At 44.7% G+C, this 26,916-nt stretch overlaps 1 protein-coding gene across 1 annotated transcript in view; it reads right to left on the bottom strand.

The window, feature by feature from the left end:
• LOC118794218 (glutamate receptor ionotropic, NMDA 2A-like) overlaps positions 1-26,916 on the bottom strand; it is a 119,542-nt gene that overhangs the window by 33,836 nt on the left and 58,790 nt on the right. The window contains exons 3-4 of the mRNA XM_036552425.1: positions 18,010-18,602; positions 7,695-7,809 (exon numbers count right to left, since the gene is read on the bottom strand). Of these exons, the coding sequence (XP_036408318.1) occupies positions 7,695-7,809; positions 18,010-18,602 (708 nt within the window). The remainder of the gene's footprint in view (positions 1-7,694; positions 7,810-18,009; positions 18,603-26,916) is intronic.

Genomic DNA, 26,916 nt, shown 5'->3' on the forward strand with positions numbered 1-26,916 from the left:
CCCCCCAACACACACACACACACACGCACACACACACACACACCAACACACCACCATCCCCAACGTGAGGAATCGAGCACCCCGTGAGCTTTGTCCAGCACCTGCTGTTGGAGGTTGTGCCACATGGATGCCGCTCAGAACCGGAGCACAGAGGAGAAGGGGAACAAGGAGAAGAAAAGGGAAGGAAATTGCCTTTCTCTTCTTTGTCTTTTTTTCTTTTCCGAGATAATTGGCCTGGCGTGGATGCGGGAAGTGTGGATAGACAGGCTGAGTAGCTGAAAAGCATCAGCCCCTGTTTTTTCATTACACACCACAGAGGCAGTAATGGGGTGTGTTGTTTTTAGTGAGTCGTGTGCATTCGCGAGTCCTTTGAGTGTGCCACAGAACAGAGACAGGATCAGCCCAGCAGGCAATGTCACAGGGCTTCAAGTGGGTGTCAAGTCAGTGTGAAACGCCCCAAAAGTACACAATAGGCTGGAGCCAGATCCATTTTACACACTTGCGCGCACACATACACACACACGCACATGCGAGCACACATACACACACACACACACACACACACACACACACACGCACACACACACACACACGCAGTATAACAAAAAATGACTCATAGTGCTTGCTCATATCCAGTATCCCAGTCCTTTTCTCTGTGTCTTTACTGCAATATCATCTGTGTGTGTGTGCGTTTGTGTGCCTGCCCGTGTGAACGAGTGTTTGCACTATATTTGAGCGTGAATGTGTGAATGTGCACGCGTGTTTGTGTGACCGCTGTTCACAGGCCTACTCCGCTGCTCCGCAGCGTCTTGCTTCTGAGAAATATTTATTCTGCTGTCTGCCTCTCAGTGGTTCAGTCAGTACAACAGTCTCCTGGCACCGGCTCTGTCAACAACCAAATTCCAAAGGCAAACTCTGAGAGAGAGAGAGAGAGAGAGAAGAACGCAAATCACAGCCATCTGATTCGCTGCAGGTTCAGGTGCAGTCAAAGTTCACAGGCTCCCCTTCATATCCACACATGTCATATCCAATTAAGCTTTCTTCTCATTTCCTTAGCAGGCCCCCTGATCAAGAGCCACTGGCTCAGAGTTCACATGATCCGTTCATGCAGCTGGATATTTAGTGCGACAATAGCAGGTTTAGCACCTCGCCCAAGGGTACAACACCAGTGACCCCACCTGGGAATCAAACTGAAAACCTCTTGCTCCTTCCTGCTCTGCCACACTGCTGCTGTGCTTTCTGTTCATCCTTGAGGCATGGAAGAATGAACTGTGAAATGGAATAACTGAGTAGAGGCTGCATTACAGAATCCTCCAGAAGACCCAGGTGCTGCTGACAGATCTAACCCCAGATCTAATTATGTGTTATTGTTTGTTTGCTTGGCAGGCGCCGCTGTCCCGGGTGACCCGCGGTAAGATCCTGTCACACTTGTTCCTTTAGAACAGGCTCGGTTTGGCCCATTGTTTTTGGAGAGAGTGCATTCGCCTGTTTGCTGTTCATACTTAGGACCATGCAAACATACCTGGCGCATTTGGGAATACTCCTTAGGATTGTCTGTTCATCTCGTGTTGAATTAATGGAACTGTGGGCAGGACACTAAGCACGTTAAGCAGTGTTGAGGTAACTAAACAGAACTGGTTAGCTAGCTAGCATTTTTTTGTGGTCAGACTGCAGATATCTCAGCTCAAAATATGGGGTTTATTTCTCATGAGTGAGAGAAATGACTTATTCATGCACCGGTGTTATACAAAGTGAAATGTGCCGAGCTTCCCCGCTGAATGGAGAGGAACCACCCCTTAAAGCATGCCATACACTTTGTGATTGTGAATGGGCTCTAATACAGCTGACGTTTTCACTTTATCCATTCATATTGCCAGATATATACTGAAGAAACTGACTGGGGAAATTCCAGTTAATTACCTCAGTCAGAAGTACATCAGCACTGCTCCACCTCTAATTCAGACCTGGAACCCTTCCGTCCAGCACTTGAGCACCTGCAGCACACCACTGACTAAATGCATTCTGCAACAACTCAACTATAATCCCATTCCACTTTTTCAAAGCCACTTTACTGCCATTACTTATGGTTAAGTGAAATGAAATAAGTGATATGAAATAAAAATGTGTTAATGGTGGCTTTTCTCAGACAGGACAAGCTGAGGGGGACCCCAGGGGAGGTGGTAGAAGTGACTGAGAGCAGGTTGGGGTCAGACTCGCTGGTCAACCGGTACAGCACTATCCACATGTGCTCTCGCTTTTTTAGGAAGGTGACCCCCCCATCCCAGCTTGACACCCATGTGTTTATCAATCTGTCCTCCGGGGGGGTATTTTAGTTTTTCCCATCAGTTTCTCAACATTCTTCATTTGTCCCAGCAAGCACCAAGCTCAAGACTTTGCCTGTGTAACACAAAAAATAACAGGCATCAAAAAGTGTTATAGTTAAAGACCAAGTCATAGTTTGGATGGGTTGAATCTACTGTAGACCACACTCAAGCTGCATTCTCTGAGTGTTCCTCGACCCTCCATATGCTTGTATTGGCATTCGAACTGACAGCTGAAATATAACCCGTAAAGGCCCTAACATGTGGCCTTTGTTGTTGTTGTCTTGTTATGGAATACTAAACTCTATTAAACTACAATACTAAATCCAGCAAGACGTCTTGATTTATGTTATTTGGCTGCATGTCAAGAACCTTGAGCTCTTAAGTCATTGGTTCAGCGTACAACCTGTTCAGTGTACTACTCTGCATGACTAATAAGATGGGTTTCTGTAACTACATTACCCAGAACACCTCGCCTTCCGTTGAAATGCCACATCCCTCCTAAAAGTGCAACTTGATGAGAGCGTCAACACTTGGCTCGTCGGTGCAGCTCCAGACACTGGTGAGCTTTTTGCTCTTCGATGTGACAAGCACTTCCACATTAGCTTTCATCTTGTTTCATTGACGTAAAAAGTTGTTCAGAGGTGCAAAAAGCAGAGGACTTGACAGCCGTTCCCCAGAATATTCCTCAGAGGAACATCTCCCCCTGCAAATCCACAGGGGAGCCATGGGCGTACTTTCAGCTCAGTCATTACTCCACGAATAGGTCTCTCACCAAGAAAAAGGAAATCAATTAGTCCGCCAACCAGCTTTGGCAAAACAATGATGGCAGATGCCAAAGTGCACTCATGTTTGCAGGCGCAAAAAGCACAGAGGAGTTCATCATTTCTATTTTTTCTATTCTATTTTTACTTCTATTTTTTCTTTTTTTTTTGGAGCACGGCTTGCCAAACAGACGTCTAACAGACGCAGAGCTTCCTGCTTTGTAGTTGCCCTTGCCTTCCATCTCCCTGCCCCTTTGTGGCGATCGCCTTTTACTGTATCCCGCCTCCTGCGGGTGCAGGCACTGCGGCAGACTTCATGAACCCGCAGTAGGTTCACCGACGCGTTCGTCATTGGTCATGCTGACCGGTGCGTGGGGGCGTGCTGTCCCGGTGCCGGCCTCTCCCCTCTCCCCGGCGCTGGCGATGTGACAGTGTATTGCAGCACTACATCATTTGCCGTAAATCACCTCCAGGCTTTTTTTTGTCTCGCACGGGCAGCGGTTCCGGCTGATGAATTGGCTTTGTCAGATTAATATCAACAGAGCGCCGTGCCAAACCGCATTACGCTCCTATTAGGTTTCTCAGAACAGGGCATCCGTCATGTAACCTCTCCTCCCGGTGCGGTTTAGTCCAGAGAGGCCCGGGAACTGGGGGCACGGTGTTGTTTCCACAAGGACCACTGTGCCAGGAACCGCTGTGAATTTCGCAGTTTTACCCGGCGACAACCCTCAGAGTCCTCCCCTACCCCACAGCCCCCTCTGCCAATGCACACCAACGACCCTGACAACACAAGAAACATCATACTCACTTCCTGTGTACGAAGGCCTTGTCTTTGCCTTTTTTGTTTGTTTTGTCCCCTTTCTTTATTTGCTTAACACACTCAATCATTCACACAGCTTTACATTACAAGTTTCAAAGTCTCAAAGCTGTATTCATATAATTGCACACATGTACCTAATACTCAGTAAATACATTACTGTATTACCAAGTGTATTTTAGGTATTTTATGAGCTATATTCCTATTTTTGGTATACATCTATAGGGACTACTCACTAACCAGACCACTGGAGACAGGAGCATTGTTTTGGAAAAAAAACGCAGCATACAGGCAGCCCTCACGGGAATCGAGTTTGACACCCCCGCTGTAGGCCCCGACCGGCCCCAGCCACCTGCCACGCTTGATGTCATCCGCGCTGTGAGCTCTCTGGCGTGTGTGACACTTCTCCAGGTGACATATGTCTGTGCACATCTTCGGTGTCCACAAAACAAAAGTCCTTTTGATCTCAGGTTTTTTTTATCTTTTCAATCCTGCCAGCAGCTTCTGTGCAGTGAGCAGCATATTACAGCATAAGAGATCCTAAAACCGTCTTTTTTGTTTACTCTGTGCAATGTGTGGGGATTGTCTGAATTCTGTTTCCACTTAAAAACTCTATTACTGAGTATCTGAAAGATTCTGAAAAAAAACAGAATTAGCTCTATTTTCAAAAGCGATAATCAGCTTTGAACAATGACAAAAGCAGCCCAAATAATTGTATGAGTAGACACCAATGGCAATTAACTGCTGCAACCTAAGGAGTGGGCGGGACAAGGAAAAAAGCTTGCACAGCAGACTGCAAGAATGGCACCTAGCTGGCTTTATTTATTTATTTTTGTTTCTAGTTTAATCACCATCAGCGAGCGGCATGTTGACATGGAATTAATTAACGTAATTACTTTCATGCGGATTCAATTTGGCATCCCAACAGCTTGATCTTTGCGGCTGTCAGCTCCCCGATGTCAAGAAGAGACGCGCGGCGAGATTTGTCGCCGGCCACCGGGCAGGGGCCGGAGCGTGACGGCATTGGAGCTGACTGAGGAGGCCCGCGAGACACCGCGCGCCGCCGCGGATCCCTTTCCGCCACCGCCCCGGCGCTCCTCGCACCCCGTACGGGCAGCGAGGGTCAGGGTCTGACGTCGGAGAGAGTGGGGTGAGAGGTTGGGGTTGGAGCTGAGCTTAGGACAGCAAACGAATCAAAACTAACTGTGGCTGGGCATGGTAACGATTGTGTTAAACAGCCACAGAACTGCCAAACCTTCTGATCAAAGGGCAGATTGGCTGCCCTTGCTCTGGCGGTAGAGTTTGCATCCTTTTAGGTTAAATTTCGGGAGTTATTCTACATGTCCACTTTGTTGCTAATTTACCTAAATAAACACAGGATCTACACCATCATCACCTACACAATATTATGGGTACTGCAGTCACAGATATTGACCAAAGGTGTGTAAATGACAACAAAATAAGAAGCATTTTCTTAAAGGCATGAGTCTAGTTAAGGGAAGCTCGCACTGCAGGGGCATCGAGTAGCCACCTTCGGCACTAGAGGATGTATTTCAGCTTTCAGTGACAAGGCCTGCCCCTTACATAGACTGTGCAGAAGTCAAATTTCTCCTGAATGTTCTAGTTGGACCCACACATTCTAATACAAACCAAAATATGGCAGCTCAGAGATGCCTTTCAGCTTCCTATGGTTTGGTCCTTCACTTAACCGATGCTCATGAGAAGGTGATAGAAAGATATTCTCCAGGAAAGAAGTGCTGCATCGGTTTTCCAGAAAGCACCATCTCTATCATTCAGTGTAAATGTAATGCAAGATTCAGATAAAAGGTTGGTGAAAAGCACCATTAAATGAGGTGCTAGACCCTCAGAAATGCAGCGCTTGCTTAAATTTATGACCCAAACTAAAAGACAAAAGGCTGTGCAGTTATCGCTGTGCAGCAACAATAAAAAAAACCTCTGCTGGTCTAAGCTCCCGCTCTGGAGCTGAATAATGTCCCCTTTATTTTTCTGTAATTTGTGTAAATGTGAAATATCTGAGACTGCAACATTATAATGATGTGCAGGTCAAATTCGCTCCCGCTTTAGTGGGCACCATTAAAAAAAGGAGACGTCAGTCGAGGCTACATTTATAATTCCCATTAGAGCTTCTGAGCAGGAGAACTCTCCTTCAGACCACAACATCACGCTCATTCCTGGAAAGCGACGCTCCGTCAAATTCAGGTGATTCAGGCTATTTCATTTACGTGATTAGCCATCATTCATCTTTTTATTAACCCTTCGTATGTGGTTATGAGGAGTTCATTGTGGTTAATAGTACTTAATGAACATAACATACACAGTTAATAAACAGTGAATAAACTACCTCTCCATAAGGGTTCTGGATCCCTACTAACCTATTAGACAACTTATTATGTCTTATGTAGGAATCATAATTGCCTTCTTTTTTCATGTGTTTTCCTGTCTGCTTAGGTAGCAAATAAAATATGAATTTCTTAATGATTAATGAATAAGGGGTTGATTGATGATAATGATCAACCTAATTTAGCTATCAGCCTAATTTAAGGTCAGTTAAACAAATACACAAATGGCAGCCTTTGTAAATGGCTAAAGTACCTTAGTTCCAGTGAGTACTCTGTGTGCCTCTGCCTGGTAAGCAGTCAGTACATGGGACATTAATTGCACTTAAAAGTATGGTGTTTCCGAAATGCTGAAATTCCCGCGGGTCCCAGGCAACGGCGGAACTGCTCTTCTCTGCTTCCACACGCATTCTTCCCGGGAGCCTGCAAGCGCCCTGTTCATGCTGCTCGTTTCAGAATGGGCTTCATCCTGCCAATTAGTTTCTCACCAATATCGATCAACTCGCAGACCAGACCCCACCTCCACCACACACATGCACACACTCACACATACGCACACACACGCACCCACACACAGACCCATGCACACACACATGCACATACACATACACACACACACACAGACCCACGCACACACACACACACACACACACACACACACAGATCCATGCACACACACATGCACATACACACACACAACCAATCAATTTTCCATTGTTTTGGCCTTATAATTATTCTTTGAGTTCTACATTCATCGAACCGCACCCTGTCTGAAGAGAATGCCAAGCCACACAAAGAGAGGATCATGGCTGTCGATGCCTGCATGCCGCCATCTTTAGGCACAGCTTCTTCTTCCTCTCGTTCTTTCCTTCCTCTCTTTTTCACACCACAGAAGAGGAGGCTTTAATAAGGCCAGGCCTCATATGTAACGGTTTCATGAGCTCGCAGACCAAAATGACTTGGTAATTATTATTGCAGGTACACCGTTTCACAATCTCCCAGGGTGTAATTAAAACAAAAGGGGCCTCGGTTCCAACAATTACATGAATGACGGTTTATCGAAAGGAGCTGTAATCAAATGTGATTCCCTCCATTAATTAAACACAGGTCTGATTGCAATCAGCGCGTTCCTTCCATTACGGCCACGCTTCTGCGGTCCGACCACAACAAGAGGTCAAGCGGACCATTATGATTAGGTTGTGTTGATCGGGTGCTTTCCTGCGATCCCATTACAAGGAGAGGTCAAAAGGTCTCTGCCGATGAGAGCCAATCAGGAGATTTTCCAGCCCGACGACAACAAGAGGCCAAAGAGAACAATTGCAGAAGAGGAAATGCAGGAAAATAAAATCCAATATCAAGACACTTGGCATTTTATTTCCCATGCGCCCTTCGAACCCCATAAACTCAACCTGTGTTTCGGCCACCGGTCACTCACCTTCTCCCACTCACGGTCCTTGTTCAGGACGATGACCACCAGCTTGGGGTTGGCCTGGTACCCGTCCTCCGTGAAAGACAAGTCCCTGCCCTCCCAGGTGACATTCATCATGTATCTGAAAGACAAGAGAGATTAATGAGCCACCCAGCAGCTAATGAGGGGCCTCAGTCAGACATAGCGTTAGTCAAGGTGAAATATATACGCCGCAGACATTTTTAGTAACGGGCCAAAACTGCATTAATCACCCACAATGCTGTGGGGCTTCTTTTTTCACTGCGGTCGAAGGGGTAGGGGCAGGGTTGTGAGCGTGGCTCTGAATTCAGTGTGTTTAGGAGGCAGGATGGGAGGCTGGATCGAACTTAAATTGATGACTGGTGTTGGCTTGTTAAAAACAAACAAACCAAAAAACCAAAAAAAGTCCACAGTGATACAATCCCACAGGGGCCAAGTTCCTGTCGTATCTGTTTTTGAGCAGGATGCTGTATCCATACTTACCAAACCTGTCACTCTAGTTTCAGCAATCCCCACCCCCCAACACCCCACAATGGCTCCCTGGCCTCCCTCACTTACAATTACACCAACACCAAAACCAATGAACTATATATATATATATATATAAGCACAAAAATACACTAAAAACACAATATAAAATACATAATTCACTCATAAATTTGTACTAAAATGCAATCCACAATGTATGAAAAAATGGAATGTAAAACTTGTAGTATTTACTATCTGTCTCATATTTTTGCATACATATGAAAAAGAATGGCATATTAAATCAGATTTTGGAAAATATTAGTTTTCATATGGGACAGCTTTGCTGCCATCAGTTTTGGTGATCTTTACTTTCGATGTCACATGAACAGCCGATGAATTTATGCTGCGGGATCCTCTCAGTTTGCTGCAATCGGCGAATAGCTCGGGGAATTCTCTGCATTGATTCTCCCCATTCAGAGTATGGAAAAGTAACTGGGCTCTGATCGTGAGTGGATATATATCGCTGAGTCCAATTACATCAAACTGCGGGAGAGGGTGAGAATCAATAAAAGGCACTATCTCCCTCACACAATCCTCTCCCATTCACAAAGCGCTTCCTATTTCCTTCACCAGCACTTCTCCTTTCAGTCCCGCTGTCTGTCCTCTGATAGGTTAACTGTCTGTGTCATTGCCATCTCATTACTGTACACGGAGGAACATTTTACCCCAGTGTGAATACACCTTTCTTCATTTTGAATACATATACTGTATGTGTGTAGCTTCTTTAAATTTTTGGCCGGGTGTTAGCGTTAGGAGGCTGTGGCCGCACATCAGTGACCTTGGCAACTGACGCTCGCAGTCATCTGCCCTGCTGATTTCGAAGGGCTCAATCAGCAGCGGACCATTGAAGGGCACATGCTCTATTTAGCCACATTCGGGCCCGTGTCCAGGCTTCGTAGGAGGATTGCCACGGTGGCGTCAGCGGCCTCACCGGCGGCACAGGACACGGGACCCGGGAATACAGGAGGGCCCGAATGCGCCAGGACGCACATTCGCCAGAATGGGGAGCCCCACCCCACTCCCGCCCTGCACACCAGACTGACAACGTGTCCACTGTGCCATCGCGTTGCAGTTGCCCGTGACCTGGATTTGCTTGCCGTTTGGATTCATTGTTTTGCTGCCACCGTTAGCAGCCATCAGCTGAACCCAAGTCACGGGGGTGGAAAACACCGGAAGTGGACAGCTGCTACAGAGGGACAGAACTCTGCAGAATTTCGGCGGGAGGATGTGCAGTAGACTCCATACACAAATAAACGGCCTCATCGAACGAGCACAGTGAGTCACAGAGAGAGATCAAATTTCATGCCACTTTCTAATCCGGTTCTGTGTTTAGGATCACGGATATCAGGAACAGCGACACAATCTGTCACACTTTAATATCTTGAAATAGACCTTATATCTGCGTTCATCTGTTACAGATGACAAATTATTTATCAAACTTTCAAAAACTGGAGCTGTTAAAAAAAAGTCTCACAGAGAGAGCTGTAGAAGGGCTTTGCCAGATATATTTCTTGCGTCAGCAAACCTGACCCAGCTTTATGGCTTGATAAGATTCGCCTCTGAACATTTAAAGTCCTTGATTGAAAAGGTAGCACGCTTTCCACTTCCAATTTTGCTCAAGCCTGTGGTCTTGGGGGGAATCTCGTGATTTTCAAAAAAATGAGGGGATTTGCTTCAACAATCCATTTTATGTCTGTAAATGTACAATGAAATACTTGTTACATTTTCAACACAGGCTAAGTCACTTCTCAAAAGGAAAGGAAGATTTTAGACGGTGCAAATTCAGCTGGGGGGTCACACTGCCACATATTTTCAGGTGCCTGTCTGACCTCCATTTCTCTCATTTGAAGCCTCTTTACTCCTGTTCACTACACAAGACAAGAATACAGCATTCTCCTCCATGCAGATAACCTGAAATGTACCTTTTGCATGCTGTAGCGGGCAGAAGAGAGAGACTGCATGACTCATGACAGCACTCATAGTTACACACGCACACACAGTGCAGCCAGACATCCTCTGACTATATCTCCCCATTACCTCCCCTGAGAAGCAAATTAGCTTTTAACAAGACAGTTCTCTCTTTTCTCCCAGTGGTAGTCTATTGTTAAAATGATGATTAATGCGGTCGCCTGTAAATGTTTGACAGTTGTTTTCAGAAACGGGTAAGGCTGATATAAGTCCCTAATTCTCTGAACCAATATATTTCAGACTGAGGTTTCACTTGTCTGTTACGATAAGTGGCAAAATTTCTTCATTGAGGTAGTGACTCTCAACAATTTCTGGCAAATCAAATACATCGTGGGAAGTACAGCCGAAAGCCAGTGTTTCATATTAAAGTAGCTAGTTGTTCTGGGGGGTAGACGGTTTAAAATTCACTTTAAAGTCACAGCTCAATTAAAATGCATTCATATGCGGATATATGCAGAAGGACGTGTACGGAGGCCAAAAGGCAGCAAAGCATCATTCCCCTAGTTCTTTCATTGTTAAGGCATTTTGCCTTCTTAACAGTATCCTCACACAATTATTACTACGCGTTTCTTATTCTTCATGAAAACAGTTCAGCAAGTTCTGCGATCACTCGAATGAGTGAAAAATAGTTTGTTTGTATTGACCAAAAGTAACATTTTCATGTATTTGTAAGTCAACTTTAAATGCATATGTAGATTGGATCCGGGGCGCTCTGTCGGTTTTGCAAGAAGCAAATTCCCGGCAAGTGTTTAAATATTCTCTGCAGTCTCCTGTGCCAGCGTGGCCCTCCAGTGAGCTGTGCAGAGGCCTATATAATAATTGATTTTGTACAGGGCAAACTTGGAAAACTTCATCTTTAATTAAACACTTTTCCACAAAGAGGCGAGACGTTAATGAGATGGGGCAGGAAGTCTTCAAACAACACGTAGAAGGCATCCATAATTAGCCGCCAAGACACTGTGTGCATGGCGCACAGTTCACGAGCCCGTAGCCATGCAGCGCTCGCCTCAATCTCCAAACCTCTTGTTCTACATAATTAAGCACTGCAATGTCATGCAAAGGACAGTTTATAAAAAAGATAATGCGTGGAATATGTGCTGCTAGAGTGCACAAAGTTGGCGTCACCATGTCCATGTTCCACGGAGGGCTGAATATATGAAAATGTGGGGGTGGGGGGTTTAATATATATTTATTTGCAAAAAAAATCTGGGTTGCAGAATCTCAACTGGCTGCGTTTCAGTAGTCATCTCTCCATAACTATTCTAATCGGCTTCACTTGCTCCTGTTAGATGCACGCTTTGGTTAAGGGCATAATTTTGCCAGCACATGAAATTGGCAGGATTTTTCTGTACGGTATAGCAGCAGGTACACAATGCTTGTAATGCTGCTGGTTCAAATCCAGGATCGAGGTTGATTCAGTGAAACATACACGAATTACAATACATAAAATGTAAACTGTGCAAGTGGGCCTTCATATGGCCAACTGCTAAGCATATAAATGAAATAAGATAAAGACTTGTTAGTGCCTCAGTGCTAAGCTGTCCCTCAGTGTTTCAAAAGCAGGGTCTGGGTCTGTATCTGGCAGAATGAGCATGTATTCCACGGTCCCTGAAACCCATCTGATTTAAAGTGGAACAGATGAAACTGTATGGTGATGGGAACAGTTACAGTTACACAGGAGAGGACGAGAATGGGATAGGAGGGTTATAAAACGAGTGAAAATGAGAAGATTAAGAGGCTTAATGACAAGAGCAGGACATTCAGCCCAACTGGGACCATTTTTACACCTACAGTCCAGAATACACTCAGCACTGTGTCAAGCCTGGTCTCGAACATCAGACTCCATGACAAATACTGGTAAATTATTCCAGTACTAGTAATACATCCAAAACTGTTCCATTAATAACTATCTGAGTAAAAAATACAGTAAAATCTACCTTTAATTATTTTCCATCTCTATCCTCTTGTAGCTTCTGTACTCCACTTCCCCCTTGCCTTTCCCTTGGCTGAGACTAACAGAAAGTACCCTGCACAATAAGACATATTTGTCTCTGATGAAGACACAATAAGATCGATTAACACCTTTTCGGTTCTTTTTGCGTTTATCATTGGGAAAATTATAGATGAATGACTTGGGCTGCACCTCAGTCTCCTCAATCACCGCCAGCGTGTAGCAGCCAGCTGGATGATGCACGGCGGCCACATTGAGCCAAAATGCTGACCAATCCACTGTAACATGAGAGACGGAGGCAGGAGGCAGCGGTTTGGTGTTCTAACCTCATGGTTCCTGGTCCAGTTCCCCAATGGGGCACTGCTGTTGCACCCATGACTGAAGTACTTAACTCTGATTGCTTCAGTAAATATCTGGCGATATAAAGTGGATGATATGTATACTTTGTAAGTCGCTTTCGATGAGAGCATCTGCTAAGGAAAATGTAATGTAATGAGGGATCTATTTTAGCTAATTAAAGTAGGGGATACTTAGATGGCCTGGAGTTTTCCTGTACTTATTGCGGTGAGTGCCATGGGATCTTTGATGACTGCAAAGAATCAGGACCTCAACTTAACACTGCAGCCAAAAGACACAAAAGCAGCATATGGGGAATTTTACTATGGTGCTCTAATCTAATGCTTCTCTTCATTCGTACTGAAAACCCAATTGCATGAGCCAACGGAATGTTCCCTTCTGACCGTGATGCAGACGGCGACACCCGCAACTCATCTACATCCGTGCGGAGGAGCAGCCATCGATCTACCCGAGGGGGCGGGGCCTGCTCAGCCGAGGCCTGCCAGCGCGTGGATGGCAGATTGACAGCTCATTCGTCGAGCTCGCTGGCGGAACGACTACCCGCAGCACTCACCTCTGCCTGAGAGCTCAATCCCAGATCCCCCCGCTGGAGGCGTAGGCGCAAAGGCCGCGAAGCATATGCCAGCAGCCGCCGAAGCGGGCTCAGGCGAGAGCGATCAGCGGCTTATAACGCAGGGGAGGGAAGACAGACTCACCTGCCGCCGACCAGTGACAGGTGACAAGGGCAATATTGAGCACGGTACATCTTGGCGGAACCCGTGCCCCTAGCGCCAGCTCTCCTTCCCCTGTCTCATGAAAAGCACCAGGTGGGAGCTCAGCAGATGAATGATTTAGCAGCTGCTCATGGGAAATGAAGTCCATAGTTAGAGACTGTTTGGTTCATTTGCTAAAGCAAGTGGACTTCACTTCCCATGATTCACCCCTGTGAATCACTGCCTATTGAATTCCATATGTTATATTCACTTACAGTTTCTATAGTACCTGAAAGTATAGTGATATATATATATATATATATATATATATATATATATGTATAATAATGAAAATTATATTTACTACTTCCATATTAAGATTTTATCTTTCCCCTGATGGTTGTCTTCTAGCACCTATTTGACCTTTGAAACTGAAAAGATGGTTGTTCCTTGCTTGTACTCTTCTTTTGTGGGTTTTTAAAGTGGACAAATGTGTTTTATCTTGCTGTTGCAGGATACGCAAAAGAGACAACTCAACTCCCTACTTCCAGTTGTAAAAATAAATCTTTCCTGTGTCTTTTGTGAACCTAGACTGCAACACAAAGGCCTGAAAAAGTCTTGCATAAATTCTAACCACCTCCGATCATCACGGTCATTTATCACGTAGAATTGCATATGCAGGTGGAATTCAATATCACTGAAGCATGAGCATGGCACATTATTAGGAGAATCCTATTAGGCCACATCCTTTGGGCGCGACACCATTTAATCTGGATAAATTGTGTTTCAAAATGCCACAGTTAAGACACCACGTGTGCAAGCATCTCGGTCATTGTGAAGCTTTTAACAGCTCGGCCAGTTCAAAGCATTACAAAATTCTGAGTTGACAACAGACAGACATTACAACATTACAACAGAATGACAAACTCCCCCTGTCCAGTATTAGGTGGCTGACCTACTGTCTGGAGGGACCCTCACCACAGACTCAGGCCCCGGTGCCGTCGGCATCCTCTGAGCAGAAAAACGGCATTTCCAAAAACTGCATTCAGCTGTCTAGCCGGGCTGCTGCTAGCTGGGCACATCACTCTGTGCCTGTAACAGGCTGTGACAGGAAGCGTATGATGGCGCCGTGCACCCAGCCTGATTTCGCAAGGGGACGAGGGATTTTCGGATAGGGCAGAGGAAGGGATGAGGCCAGGCCTCGCTCGGGGGTGGGGTGAGGTGCTGGACAGAGATGCCACCACAGTGTAACAGGTGCGTGGCCACTGCTTGATCACTGTGCTAATACCGACCTGCGGGCTCTCCGAATCATTTTTTTCCACCCCTTGTCAATCATGTGACAGATATGATTTCTAGAATGTATTTGATTGACTTGTCACAAAAGACCAAACTGGAGATCTCTGTACTTCACATCTATCCTTTTTTCTGCCTTAGGAAATGTTGCTGTTGTTTTTTTTCTTGGTTTGTTTTTCGCTGCTCTGTGAAATTTTGGTACCACAGCAATATAAAATCATTTGGAATGATCTAATATCAGCGAAATCTAATACTGAGTGAAACACAATAACATAGAAAAATATTTACAATGAATTTGAATTTTGGCTGGCACTGAGAGAGCGAGCACTGCCCTTTCTGTTCAAGCACAGGTTGGTTGTGTGGATTGTCAGGTAGCATGCACTAACAGGCCGTGTGACCTGGCTTTCAGCTTTCTGTGACATTGTGTAAAGTTTTCTTTCCAACTCGTGTGGCACGGGCCACGATGGTCTATGTGCAGGAGGAGGGCTTTGGCTTGACTTTGCTCTGCTGACAGGTAATTTCAACATTCATCTCTGATTTACGGAGGCAAAATTTTGTTAAGGTCCACTTTTCAGTGCACTCCAGATGAGGGTGATAAATCTGTCATAAGGTAAAAATTTTGTTTTGGGATGGCATATTTCAAATATCTCTGACACCCATTTTACCCAGAGTGTGAAATGTAGCTCTGGGCAGTCTGGATGGTGGCTTTTCCTTAAACACAATTATTTGTGGGCTGTTGGACGTTTGAGTAGGGGGACAAAACACAATACCTCAGTGTAAAAAAACCCCCAAATTGATACATTGATTTAAAAGCCACACAACCTTATTGTGTCCCCATATAAATGTTTTATGGATGACATCATATTCAAGGTGAGTCATAAATATAAAAAAGAAGCAGACAAGGGATTTGGGTAGTAAAAGCGTACAGTGACGATATGCACTTGCTGGCAGCCATATTAAGATGAAAACAATTGTATTCGTGCCTCTCTGTGTGGCCTAGTTTTGAGGCTCATTGAAAATGACTCTGCTGATGTGTCTCCTGCTGTGTGTATGTGACTTAGACAAGATCCTTTTAAAAAGCTCGCCTTTACAGTAATCAGGACTCATCGTATAACAGTCCTATAGATGCAGAAATAGTGAAAGGGATGCTGGACTGTTTTATTGTTTGGGAAAGTGATTCCATGTTCCGGATTTAAGCAGCGGACAAGGCACATAGGTTTCACAAGCCATAAGAGGAAATATTGATTAAACCATGTTGCACACGAAAGGAGGAATGTCATGCTAAACCTGCGCTAAACCTGTGCGCAGAGTATTCTTTTTTTATTGGCCCTCACCTGGTGATTCTACAACAGAACCAAGCAGCTAACACAGAGCTTGGGTGGCCCCCAATGGGCTGGCCTTCAAGGCCACTGAGTGGATTCCCTGATGAGGTAGAAGTTGGCAAGTGACAAGACAGAAACCTCACCGAGCTGAACAGTCACGCAGCGGGGGAAAAGTTGTACACTGACAGTGGAGGCTTTGCAGAACGTACTGGTGACAACAGTGGAATGTGTTGGTATTTTTAAATCCCAGATAAAAAGCACAGCTTGGAGAAGGCAAGCAACAGTAAGTGATTTAAGCTCCACATGAAACTGTTCACAGTCACTACCAAATTACATGTGATATCAGAACATTAAAAATATGCTTTTTTTCTTTATTTGCTTTTTTGCTGACTTCTGCTGCAACCACTGTTCCTTTCTGTCAAGTCATCTTGAGGCCCCAAACCTTTGTAATTCACTCATTAGTAACACCCATATTTGCTGGAGGAACAATGTGTGGGCTTCTACTTCACGCACCGCTCTCTGAGGTGTCTGTGAGAAGCGCAGACCTTTTAGCTTCGCTTTCACTCCGAGAACGTTCCTCGGCGTGAATACAGTGGATGGCTGTGTTCTGTTATAGCTGGGATATTTCCGTCCATGACGGTTCCTTCTGCAATCCGTTGCACGGAGCTGCCTATTCCCGGCCACAGATGCATCATCCCAGACTGGCGGATAAGAACAGCTGGCAGAAACCATGATAAATGGTAAGGCTAATTGTTTCCAATGGGATCTTCCTCCTGCCCCCCCCCCGACTGACGGATAGGAAAGCGGGCAGATGGGAAGGCAGACTCAGCGCTGGTGAGACGCATTATGACGAGAGCTGAGCGGTCTGAGATAAATGATGAACACAAGGCCGAGGGAGAACAAAAAGGGCCACTCAGATCAAGAGCTCTTTCAGTATGGAGGACTCTAGGAAGGCGTTTTCGAGTGGCTCCCCGCTGGTCCCATGAGACACTGCAGACCAGAGTGGAGCTTGCTAGCATGCCAACGACAGAGCCCTGTGTTTCAGGGGCTGCGGGCAAGGGTGAACCTCGCTCCCACCTCACCCACCAGCTTTTCCTGGGGGGGAGGGGGTCTCTGAACCACGGTTCAACATAGAGAGTGTGTCGGTGATCCATTTAACCAAGCCAGTTCAGTTCAGTTCAATGCCCTGAGGCCAAAAGCAGTTAGTCTAAAGGAACATTTGTCATAAAAACAAGATGTTGATTACTATATTGAAAAAGAAGAAGTTCTCTCATTGGGTTCTTAAGTTTAACTTTTGGAAGTATTTTAGCTATTTATCTGTGAATTGTAAAGAAATAAAATCTTCACTGTCAACTACAAGGTTTTAAACCATATAATACATTCTGGGAAAATCTGAAGAAAGACTGTGTCGTGACATTCACATCCATTGTTAGCTACAATGCAAGATGCCCTTGTCCAGAACAAATGCCACACACTGCATTTTACACATTGCAGCAGCTCATTTACTGAAGCAATCAGTCATCCAGCTCAAGGCTGTGGAGGCAGTGGATTTTAATAGGTACCCTAATGGTTGTCTAGTCTCCAAACCACTACTCCACGTTACGGCCTAGCTACAGACATAGCTCATCTCTTTCCTCCACAGACTTCAGGGGCTTAATTAATCATCCCTCTTTACAACTTGTCCTTCATTTAGACCAGTGAATCTAGTTATTCATATTAGTGTTGGTGTTATTGTTACCTAAACATTGCTATGTGTTTTAACTGTCACTGATACTTATAAAAAATGTTGTACAAAATTAAACAAGTAATACATGTTTAAATATGTTAGTTAAAAAGGACAAGGCAGCTGAAATATGCAGTGCTTTCGATATTGCATTCAGACTGAGACAGATGGGTACCAGCACTGTGAGTGCTGAACTGAAACCACCGCAACGCCAACCTTTTTGGTCATCAGATGTAGAGCATTTGTTCAAAGCAACAGAACCTGTTAGATTTATCTTTTCCTTAACAAATCAGTAGAAAACTGATATCCAGTTCATTCATGTATCATAAAAAAGTGCTCAAAAAAGAGGGTCACATGTTGAAAACATTTCCCTCTGGAAAATTTCCAGTCCTGCCCCTGGACATATATATCTACAAAAGTGATTTAGGAGGTGATTAAGTGTGGATTTGACAGGCACAGGTAGACTCACTTGTGTAATGCGCTGGGAGGTAGCTTTGTTTTCTCCAGTTGCCCGTAGCAGCTGGTCTTGGCCTCTGGGATGTCGCCAAACTCTTCCAGCATGGACGCCGCCGCCGTGGTGATAATCCCAAGCCCGTCCCGCACCCGGGCCTCCAGGGGGTAGTCCCAGTCATCGTAGGACACCGAGATCATCCCGGAGGGGAACTCGTCCGGGGTGATCTCCGGGTTGCCGGTGGTCAGGCTGGGCACGATCCAGATGAAGCCGAACCCTGTGAGGCCCAGGGAGCGCGCCTCCTCCAGGATGTAGACCGCCTCGTCCTTGGAGCAGTACAGCAGGATGACCGGGGACTGGATCTTCTTCAGCTGGATCTGGGTCTTGGTGTCCCCGTCCACCGCGTCCAGGGTGATGGTGTTCTGCAGGTCCCAGCCCACAAAGCTGTTGTCCACAGTGGTCTTCAGGATGGCGATGAAGTCCTGGTAGCCGGGGAACTTGCTAGTCACTATGGAGAAGACGTGCCAGTCGTACTCCTCCATGATGTTCAGCATCAGCAGCGCCTCCTGCTGGATGGAGGCCCCAAACTGGAAGAACGTGGACTTCACATCCTGCAAGAAAGCGAAAAAGAGGACGCTCAGTTTCCCTGCAACCTAGCGCAGTGCAAGTCAGAAAACATAAGCAACAGGGTGAGCTTTTTGTGCTCAGAAAGTAAGAATTGCAGACATCTCCCACAGTCTCAAAATCAATGATTTAGAAAAGTAATGTTATTCACTTATGATCAGTGGCGCACTGGTCATCGGGCATACCAGGACAAATCCTGGTGGGCCGCTGCATCGGTGGGCAGTCAAAAAATCCATAAGGTTTTCACCAGCCCTGTCTGTCTCTTCACCCTCTCTGTGTGCCTGTCATTCGGGGTGTGCATGAGAGCATGCTGCGTGCGTGTTCTGGGACTGGGCTCACTGGCCAATCACAACCAAGTTAGTTAATGTGCGTTAACATTGTACACCAAGGGCGTTTCTAGCTTGACTTTTTTTTTTTTTTTTTTGAAGGGAGATTGGCATCGGTCAGTTGGGGAGGTTATGTCTACCTTTATAATAAATAAATATTATTACACCTTTAGACGCTGCAAGTCAAGTTCTGCTCTGTTACACAGCCTGTCTGTTGTTTTGCTATAAACACCTCCTTTTTCAGGGCAAAAATATTTGGGGCTAGGCTTAAAATATTCGGGGCTATAGCCCCGAATGATTGGACCTAATGACGCCACTGTTCTAGACTAATGCAAAAATAGTGCACAGCAGTGAGATAGCCAACTAAAGCCATGGACACGAAAATGTCAAAAAGTAAAGGAGGGGCCAAAAAAATTAGAGAAAAAAAGGAAGGCATTAGAGGCACAAGCTTCCAAATGTAAAAAAAAAAATGACATACAGTTTGGGCATCAGCATCCTCAAGTGGCCAGCAACGCTACTTTTGAGGAGCAGAGTAAAGCAGTAAGATGGACGTTAAATAGTAACAAGTAGCCTATCAGTGAGGTCGTTTTGTGACCACAAGTTACAGCAGTTTTAACTGAACATGTAGCCTATAATTTAATCCTTTTGCACATAATTTATTTTTTATGCTATGTAGCGGACATGTTACGTTACATGGTTCGTTATGTTTTCATTAGCGTTATTAAACTTCTCATGGTTTTCAGTTAGCATTTGCTATATTTTTTAATGTTAAATCACTGTTTCCTCAAAGCTGAAATTAGCTAGAATTTTTCCAATCTAGTTTTCTAATCGCTAAACGGCTAATCACACCGGTCTGACCATATGTGCGAAAGGGTTAAGCCATGCTGATGGCGTGTTACAATATAAGCCTAATATCTCTGCCTACTGAAATATGTCCTGGAATAGACATATGCTACTTCCCATTGCAAAAGCCTTTGAATACATTCAGAATCACCTGTCAAACATTAAAACACCTTAAAACATAACACAAAATTATATAAACATTTGCATATTTTTTTTGCAGGTTAGAGTTGCAATAAATACATACGTAATTACATTAACCCCCCCCCCCCCCCCCCCCAACCGTAACTCACTGTCATATGTACTGTACATATGTAATCAACCCTCACCTTAAAACACCTTAAAACATGACACAAAATGTGAGAAACATTTGAAACATTTGGGTTGGAATAAATACATATGTAATTACATCCCCCCCAACTGTAACTGACTGTCATATATACTGATATACTGTACATATGTAATCAACCCTCACCTCAGGATAAGTGCTAGGCTGAATTTCTTTCCCAGTACACCCCTGCTTATGATCAATGCTTCACACAAGAGGATGGAAATGACAGAGAATGATTCAGATACAGACAGAATTACAACCATCAGCCCAGGCATTTTCTTGCATCATTGTAAGATGCTGTTATTTTGAGATCAATTTGAAACCTTTATTAAAACACAATGAGGCCTATATACTGAGACATAAATGGGGTTTCATACTGAGAAATGTCAGAATACCGGGAATCATGCTGTAAGTAATGTAATACGGGGATCGATAATAAGAAAAAAGTGAATAATAAGTAAAATATACACAAGATCCTCAGAGAAACACTGCTGCCACACAGTTGTAAAACTCGAAGTCTGCCTTCAGAACAATTTCCTCCTATCTCCTTACACTATTGAAGATTTAAAACTGAGGTCAACAGAGAGAAAGACTGACACACAAATTAGATATATCACTCTTTTCAGGCCCAGCTATGAAGGAATGAATAAAAAAAAAAATCAAGGGTTAGCCAATACAAGTGACAGATGGCTTTTCTCCCATCCGTGTAATCATGTATCATCTCCTCGCTCTCCTTTGAGAGTACTTACACTGCCTCTGTTCGGCAAAGTACCAGCACCCCTTTCAAACTCCATTCAGGTAACAGTAGAATATGAGCGAGGATACATTTTAAAAGCAGCAGGGAGCTTCTGTCCTAGCGTTCGCGCGTCGCTCACGGAGGAGAACTTACACGTTACATTACAGGGTGTATTTGCTTAGCAGGTGTCCAGGGTGACCTACACTGCATTTAGCTTTGCTCTTTGTTCTTTTGTGCAGCCGGATGGCTATTTTGTGAGACAGTTCAGGTGAAGTGCCTTACTCAAAGGAGAAACCACACAACATGCTCTGGGGTACAGGTTTAGCTCATTATCCATGGTACTGTGCTGCTATTGGGTCACTCTAACTATCATTTCTGTATCAAGTGAGGGGTGGGACTTTTTTGGGTGGGGGGCAATTTGGACATTTTGGACAGAGGGATGAAATGTAAAATGCTTTGTATTTATTTGGGAAAAAAATGGCTTATTTTGAAAAGGCAAAACAAAAAATGAATGCCAAATAGATATGACCGGGATAAAAAAACATAGCATCCAATGGCCAAAACATATTGGGGAGCACACAGAGCTCATGGGACTCATCATCATGTGCTCTGGGAAAGACATCAGAGCACAAGCAGGGGGAAAGGGGGATCCTTTATTTCAGAATTCCCCTCTGATGCCCTGTCTGTTGCGCTGGCTGGAGGCCATCTCCTGGTCCGGCGACAACCATGAACTGAGCGCCACTCCACCCCCACCATTTAGCACTGCCTTGCACGTCCCGTCGTCTGTTTCAGTGGATGGAATTTAATGAAGTGTCCTCTGTTGTATTAATCGCAGTGACAGAGCACTTCAACCGCTGCTGACCTGCTGAACGGACCCGCGGTCTGGTGACAAGAACTACGCCCGTGTATCGACACGTACACCTTTGCTTGAGCTTACATTATTACTGTTACAATTACTCACTAACTTTCCCTGTGCTGTGAACGATGAGAAAAGAGGAGACAGTACCAAGCTCAGATCTTAATTCTAGTGCAGGCACAACAATCGCAAGGAACACAGCACAACCTTGATAATGAGCACAGCGCTTGCAGGTAGTACAACTTGCGAACCAAATTATACTTGTTTACAGATGCTAATTGTGATTTACTTTTTGCTTTGTGAAACACAATTGGGAGGTTCTGGGAAGGGTCACAAGACCCTACAGCAAACAAAGGAGGTCTGTCATGTGAAAGCGAGCACCAAGGTATTGTTGCAAGGTGCCGTATGTAATTATGAAAACCTGGAAAATCACATTTCTGTTCCTCGTTAAGACTATGCGTAAAAACTGGAGACAAGGTTTTGCACATTTAAAGTAACGTCCCCATACAATAATTAAATTTGACTGGGCTTAATTAACATTATTTGAAAATGGAGCTTGAGATAATTAATTGTCATAGACACTTGTGTGAAGTATTTCTTAAGTATGAGAAAGTTGCTTTTTGGTGAAAGAATTCGCCAGGTTTGGAGCTGCGGGTTATCCACAGTGAAATGTAATATGTTTTCTTTATGTTTGCTACATTTTCAGGCAAGATAAACAGTATATATATATACAGTGTTAAATTTAGTTCACTAAAATAGGTACATTAACTGGCTTCTGTATATGAACATCACTAAATGTTTTTAAATCTGGTGGTAAAAACATTTGGCATTGAGAGATGGGGTAGTAATGTAGGTGATGGGCGAGGCACTGATTTTGTTACAGGGAATACTTAAACTGGTCAGTCTGGATTACCTCAAGATGTAAACAGGTAATCATTAAGGTAAAATGCACCACCTCTCCAGCAAATCAGCAAATCATGACAATTTACACTGCAGTCAGAAGGGTTGTGATCAATAACGACTGTTTTTCTTTGCTGTTTTTTTTTTTTTAAATCAATTTCATCCAAAACCACCCTGCTACAGCAAGGGGCTTGCCTCCTCCTCATGAATTCATTCCACAACCTCAAATTGTGCAGCATGGACAAATTCTGACAAATTTTGACAAATTCACCCTGTTAGATGTGATAGTTTTTGAGCTGAAATTCCATTACAGCAGGGTGGGAACAGAAGGAGGTGCCCCTACAGTCAGTGTCATGTAGTGTTGCTATCGCTGCCAAAAAACCTTCCCCTCTCCTTTTGCTCTTTGTGCACACAGCCATGCTGAGGGAGGGTGCTGGGGGTGGGGGTGTGGCAGAGTGAGGGAGAGAATGTGACAGTCAGAGAGAGAGGGGTGTGGTAGAGAGGGAACGAGAGACGTGGAGAAAGAGGAGGGGTGTGAAAAAGTCAGATGGAGTATGAGAGGGGGGGAACAGAGAAATGAAAACAAGATGTGCATTTGTGTGTGTGTGTGTGTGTGTGTGTGTGTGTGTGTGTGTGTGTGCGTGCAGCAGGGCTGTGAACATTTGCCACTTAAAGGTCACAGACACTGTAGTGTCACAGAGGATAGACAATCTCCTCCAAAAGATTCCTCCTGTGATGAGCAGAAACCACAGTAAATGGCCCCACAGTCCACAATCCAAACGCAGAGCCCAGGTCCAGGGCTGTATCTCAAAGGTTGCCAGCTCGATTCCCAAGTGGGCCACTGCTGTTACACCATGGGCCAAGGTACTTAAGTCAAACTGTCTCAGTAAATATCCCACTGTGTGACTAGACAACATGTAATAATGTAAACCATGTAAATCACTCCGGATAAGAGCAGCTGCTATAATGTAAACTACTCACTCAAGAATTCATTTGGTTTACCATTATAAGTGACACATTATACAAAGCATAACGTCATAAGGCATTCACAAAGCATGCATTACAACTTTATGAGTATTGCATTACTACTTTATAAGCCAGTTATAAGCAGTTGATGTGCTTTACGACAGACAAGCGCCCTGGGGGAAGAGCTTAGCTGGGTGGGCCGACTACAAACTCAAATCAATGATCCTCATGATTTATAGATCCTTAGTCCAAGATAAAACCCACTCCCCCTGGGTCTGATTATCCCACAGAACCCCTCTGCCTGTCGTTTATTTATATAAGGCCACCAGCATGCTTGAGAGAATACCGCTTAGTATACTCTGACCCGGAGTGTGTATCTGTCAAACTCCCCCACATCTGTCCTACATCAGAGAGTGAGCATGGTGAAGGTGGAGGTGGGGGGTTTATGGGCTGTAGGGAGCACATGGACCCTGCATTTATAGTGAGTGTGCTTAATGCATGTGAGAGTCATGTTAGAACAGACCACCAGGAGGGTTATCAGCAGACAATATGGAAGCAGTACTCTCTGCTCTGCTGACACAGGGAAAGCAGTCATATACCCCCCAACAACAATCATGCCACCGGTCTCAGCAGCGAGCAAGCAGGTGTGCGCAGCAGCAGCTCTGCCGAGCGTCGTGGCACCCCCACCCCCCCAGCCCTTGCCACCGTGGCGACGTATCCTGCCAGTCATGTTAATGCGAAGGCAAACTCAGATCAGAGCAGAGGACAGCAGCCATCCGAGCTGGCCAAGTGAGCAACAGGCCTCCCAGCCATTCAATATGGAGGTGTACTGATTATGTAAGGCTCAGTGCTCTGCGCGTGTGTGTGTGTGGGTGTGTGTGTGGGTGTGTGGGTGTTTGGGTGGGTGTGAATATTCATGTGTGCAAGAGACTGTGTGGACTTGATTCCCACCAACCCCATAACACACATATACACACAGACACACACACAAACACACACATGCGCACACACACACACACACACACATACACACACACAGCCCTACATTAGCTTTGTACTCTCAGTACTGGCACTCTTTTCTGATGTCCTTTGCCCTTAAAGAGCACCCACGGCTTCCCTTTAAAAATCATCTGTGTCATTTTTACTTTACAGCAATCATTTAAACCACATGCCTGATGTAATGCTTAAGGAACAGTGTGCGTAACACACATGGCTGTCCTTTCTATTCCCAGGTAGGCCAATGCTGTTGTACCTTTGAGCTAGCTACTCTGCCCAGACTGCCTCAGTGAACATCCTGCTTTATGAATGGATAGCTTGTAATAATGTAAGCTACTGTATTTAAGTCACTCTGGGTAAGAGCATCAGCTAAGCAATTTTTTTTTTAAATATTACAAAAGGAAATGCAGCTTGAATGTGCATTACACAAAGGAAAGGTCAATAAGTATTTGGAACTGAACCCCAAGGAAAGTGCTTTTTGCACTGGACCCAAGGAGGCTGATTTATAAACACTTCATTCAGTACGTCCAGCCAAGCACTTTCCCTGCATTTCCCCTTCTAATAAAATTACGCTGGGTGCTTTATATAAAATGTATGTATGTATTGCTAGTTTCTAGCTCAAAATTCATGCCAAAACCCATTTCCCCTGTTGCCAAATATGCGAGATGTGTGAAAATCTGAGAATACAGAGGAAGCCTTTATGTCATTTTGCTTGCAGACAGCGGGGGCAGGAGCACGCTAATCCTTTGTAGGTATTCTCCTGTGATTAAACCACTGCTTCCCGCTATAATAGCATCAGAGGATCACATGGAGGTAAAGTATACAGACCAGTTACCATAATCAAAACTCCCGCAGTGGATTATCGCCGTAGACTGGGGTAGATTCGCAACAAACAGAAAGAAAACAGAAAACACAGCTGAAAAGATGGCTGAGGGCTCAAACCCATGGCTCTGTTGTTTTTTTTTTCCCCCTTCTTTTTGTATCTGTATGAGAACAAGGCAGCAGATTAATTCAGAAGTTAAGGTTCCTAAGTCAGGCTCATTTTCCCAAAGAACAGCCTACTTTTTTTATCCGGTGAATCGAGCTAATTCGCCGATTCTGCTCACCCACAGTTAAGTGCCGGGGGGCATTAGGTGGAGATTGGGCACCTGATTCTACTCCCTCTCACCGAACTCCCCATGCACTAATTATCCCCATCCACTCAGGGGATTAACAAACCCGTGCTTCCCTCCCAGCACCCAAAAGAGCCTCCTCCCTCTCTCTCCCTCTCTCTCTCTCTCTCTCTCTCTCTCTCTCTCTCTCTGTGTTGCACACCGTCCAGCCGTTATTTCCAGTTGGTGAAAAAAAAAGGCTGACGAGTTGAACGAATCAATGGCTATAGCCGGGCGAAGTCGAAAATGCATAAATAAACAGGAAGAAGTACGGTCCAATGACACGTCAGGAGTCATTCGGAGGGTCTCCAGTTTACCAACGGCTGTGCCCTTGAATTAGAAACAGTAATGATAAGGCTAATAAGCTGGATTTATACATCATCCCTTTGAAGGATCTGGGAGCGCTTCGGGAAGGAGGGCCCTAACTCACCGCTAATGTGTGGCACTCACATTACCCCACGTCTGCTGCCAGCAGAGCGGCATTCATTTATTCATGTATTTATTCATTCGTTCACTTGGCAGATGCTCTTATCCGGAGCAACTTAAAGCTTAATATGGCGTGATGCATTATATACATCACAGTAGAAACAGAAACAGCTTTAGTACAGTTACTGAGAGGCCAGAATGACAGTAAACACACTATTAGGTGAAAAAACAGTGTTAAAAATAAAGCATATGTATCAATAAAAATGTATTGCTTGCAAGTACCCTTAAGAGCAGCATAGTAGCATCGTACTAGACTGCACACAAAGCCTGACTATGATCTATAAAAGCAACATTAGGTCATAGTATTGTACAGTGCATGATGACACACAGTGATTCATGGGATATTATCTTGAATCATACTCTACCATACCAATGATGACTAACAATGAACCGAAAGAACTGAGATAGGCTACATCAGAATTCATTTAAGGATTCAGGACTGGATTATATCCTACAATATACGAATAAAATATACAACCCCGACAGTGGCAAAGGCTGATTTATCTGTGGGAGATATGTCGAATGAGAGCATAAGCCTGTGACATGAAGAAGCCATTCATGTAAGCTCATCATCTGCCTATAATCTAGAGTGAATCTCAGTCCAGTTTGGTCTTGAGGGGCTCATTGAAGAAGCCTGTCTCTCTTCTGCATATCCACTCCGTACAATTTGTTACATGCATGTGTAATTCTCTAAGTGAAGAAAATGACGGATG

The sequence above is a fragment of the Megalops cyprinoides genome, chromosome 19, assembly GCF_013368585.1.
Source record: "Megalops cyprinoides isolate fMegCyp1 chromosome 19, fMegCyp1.pri, whole genome shotgun sequence".
Taxonomy (NCBI): domain Eukaryota; kingdom Metazoa; phylum Chordata; class Actinopteri; order Elopiformes; family Megalopidae; genus Megalops; species Megalops cyprinoides.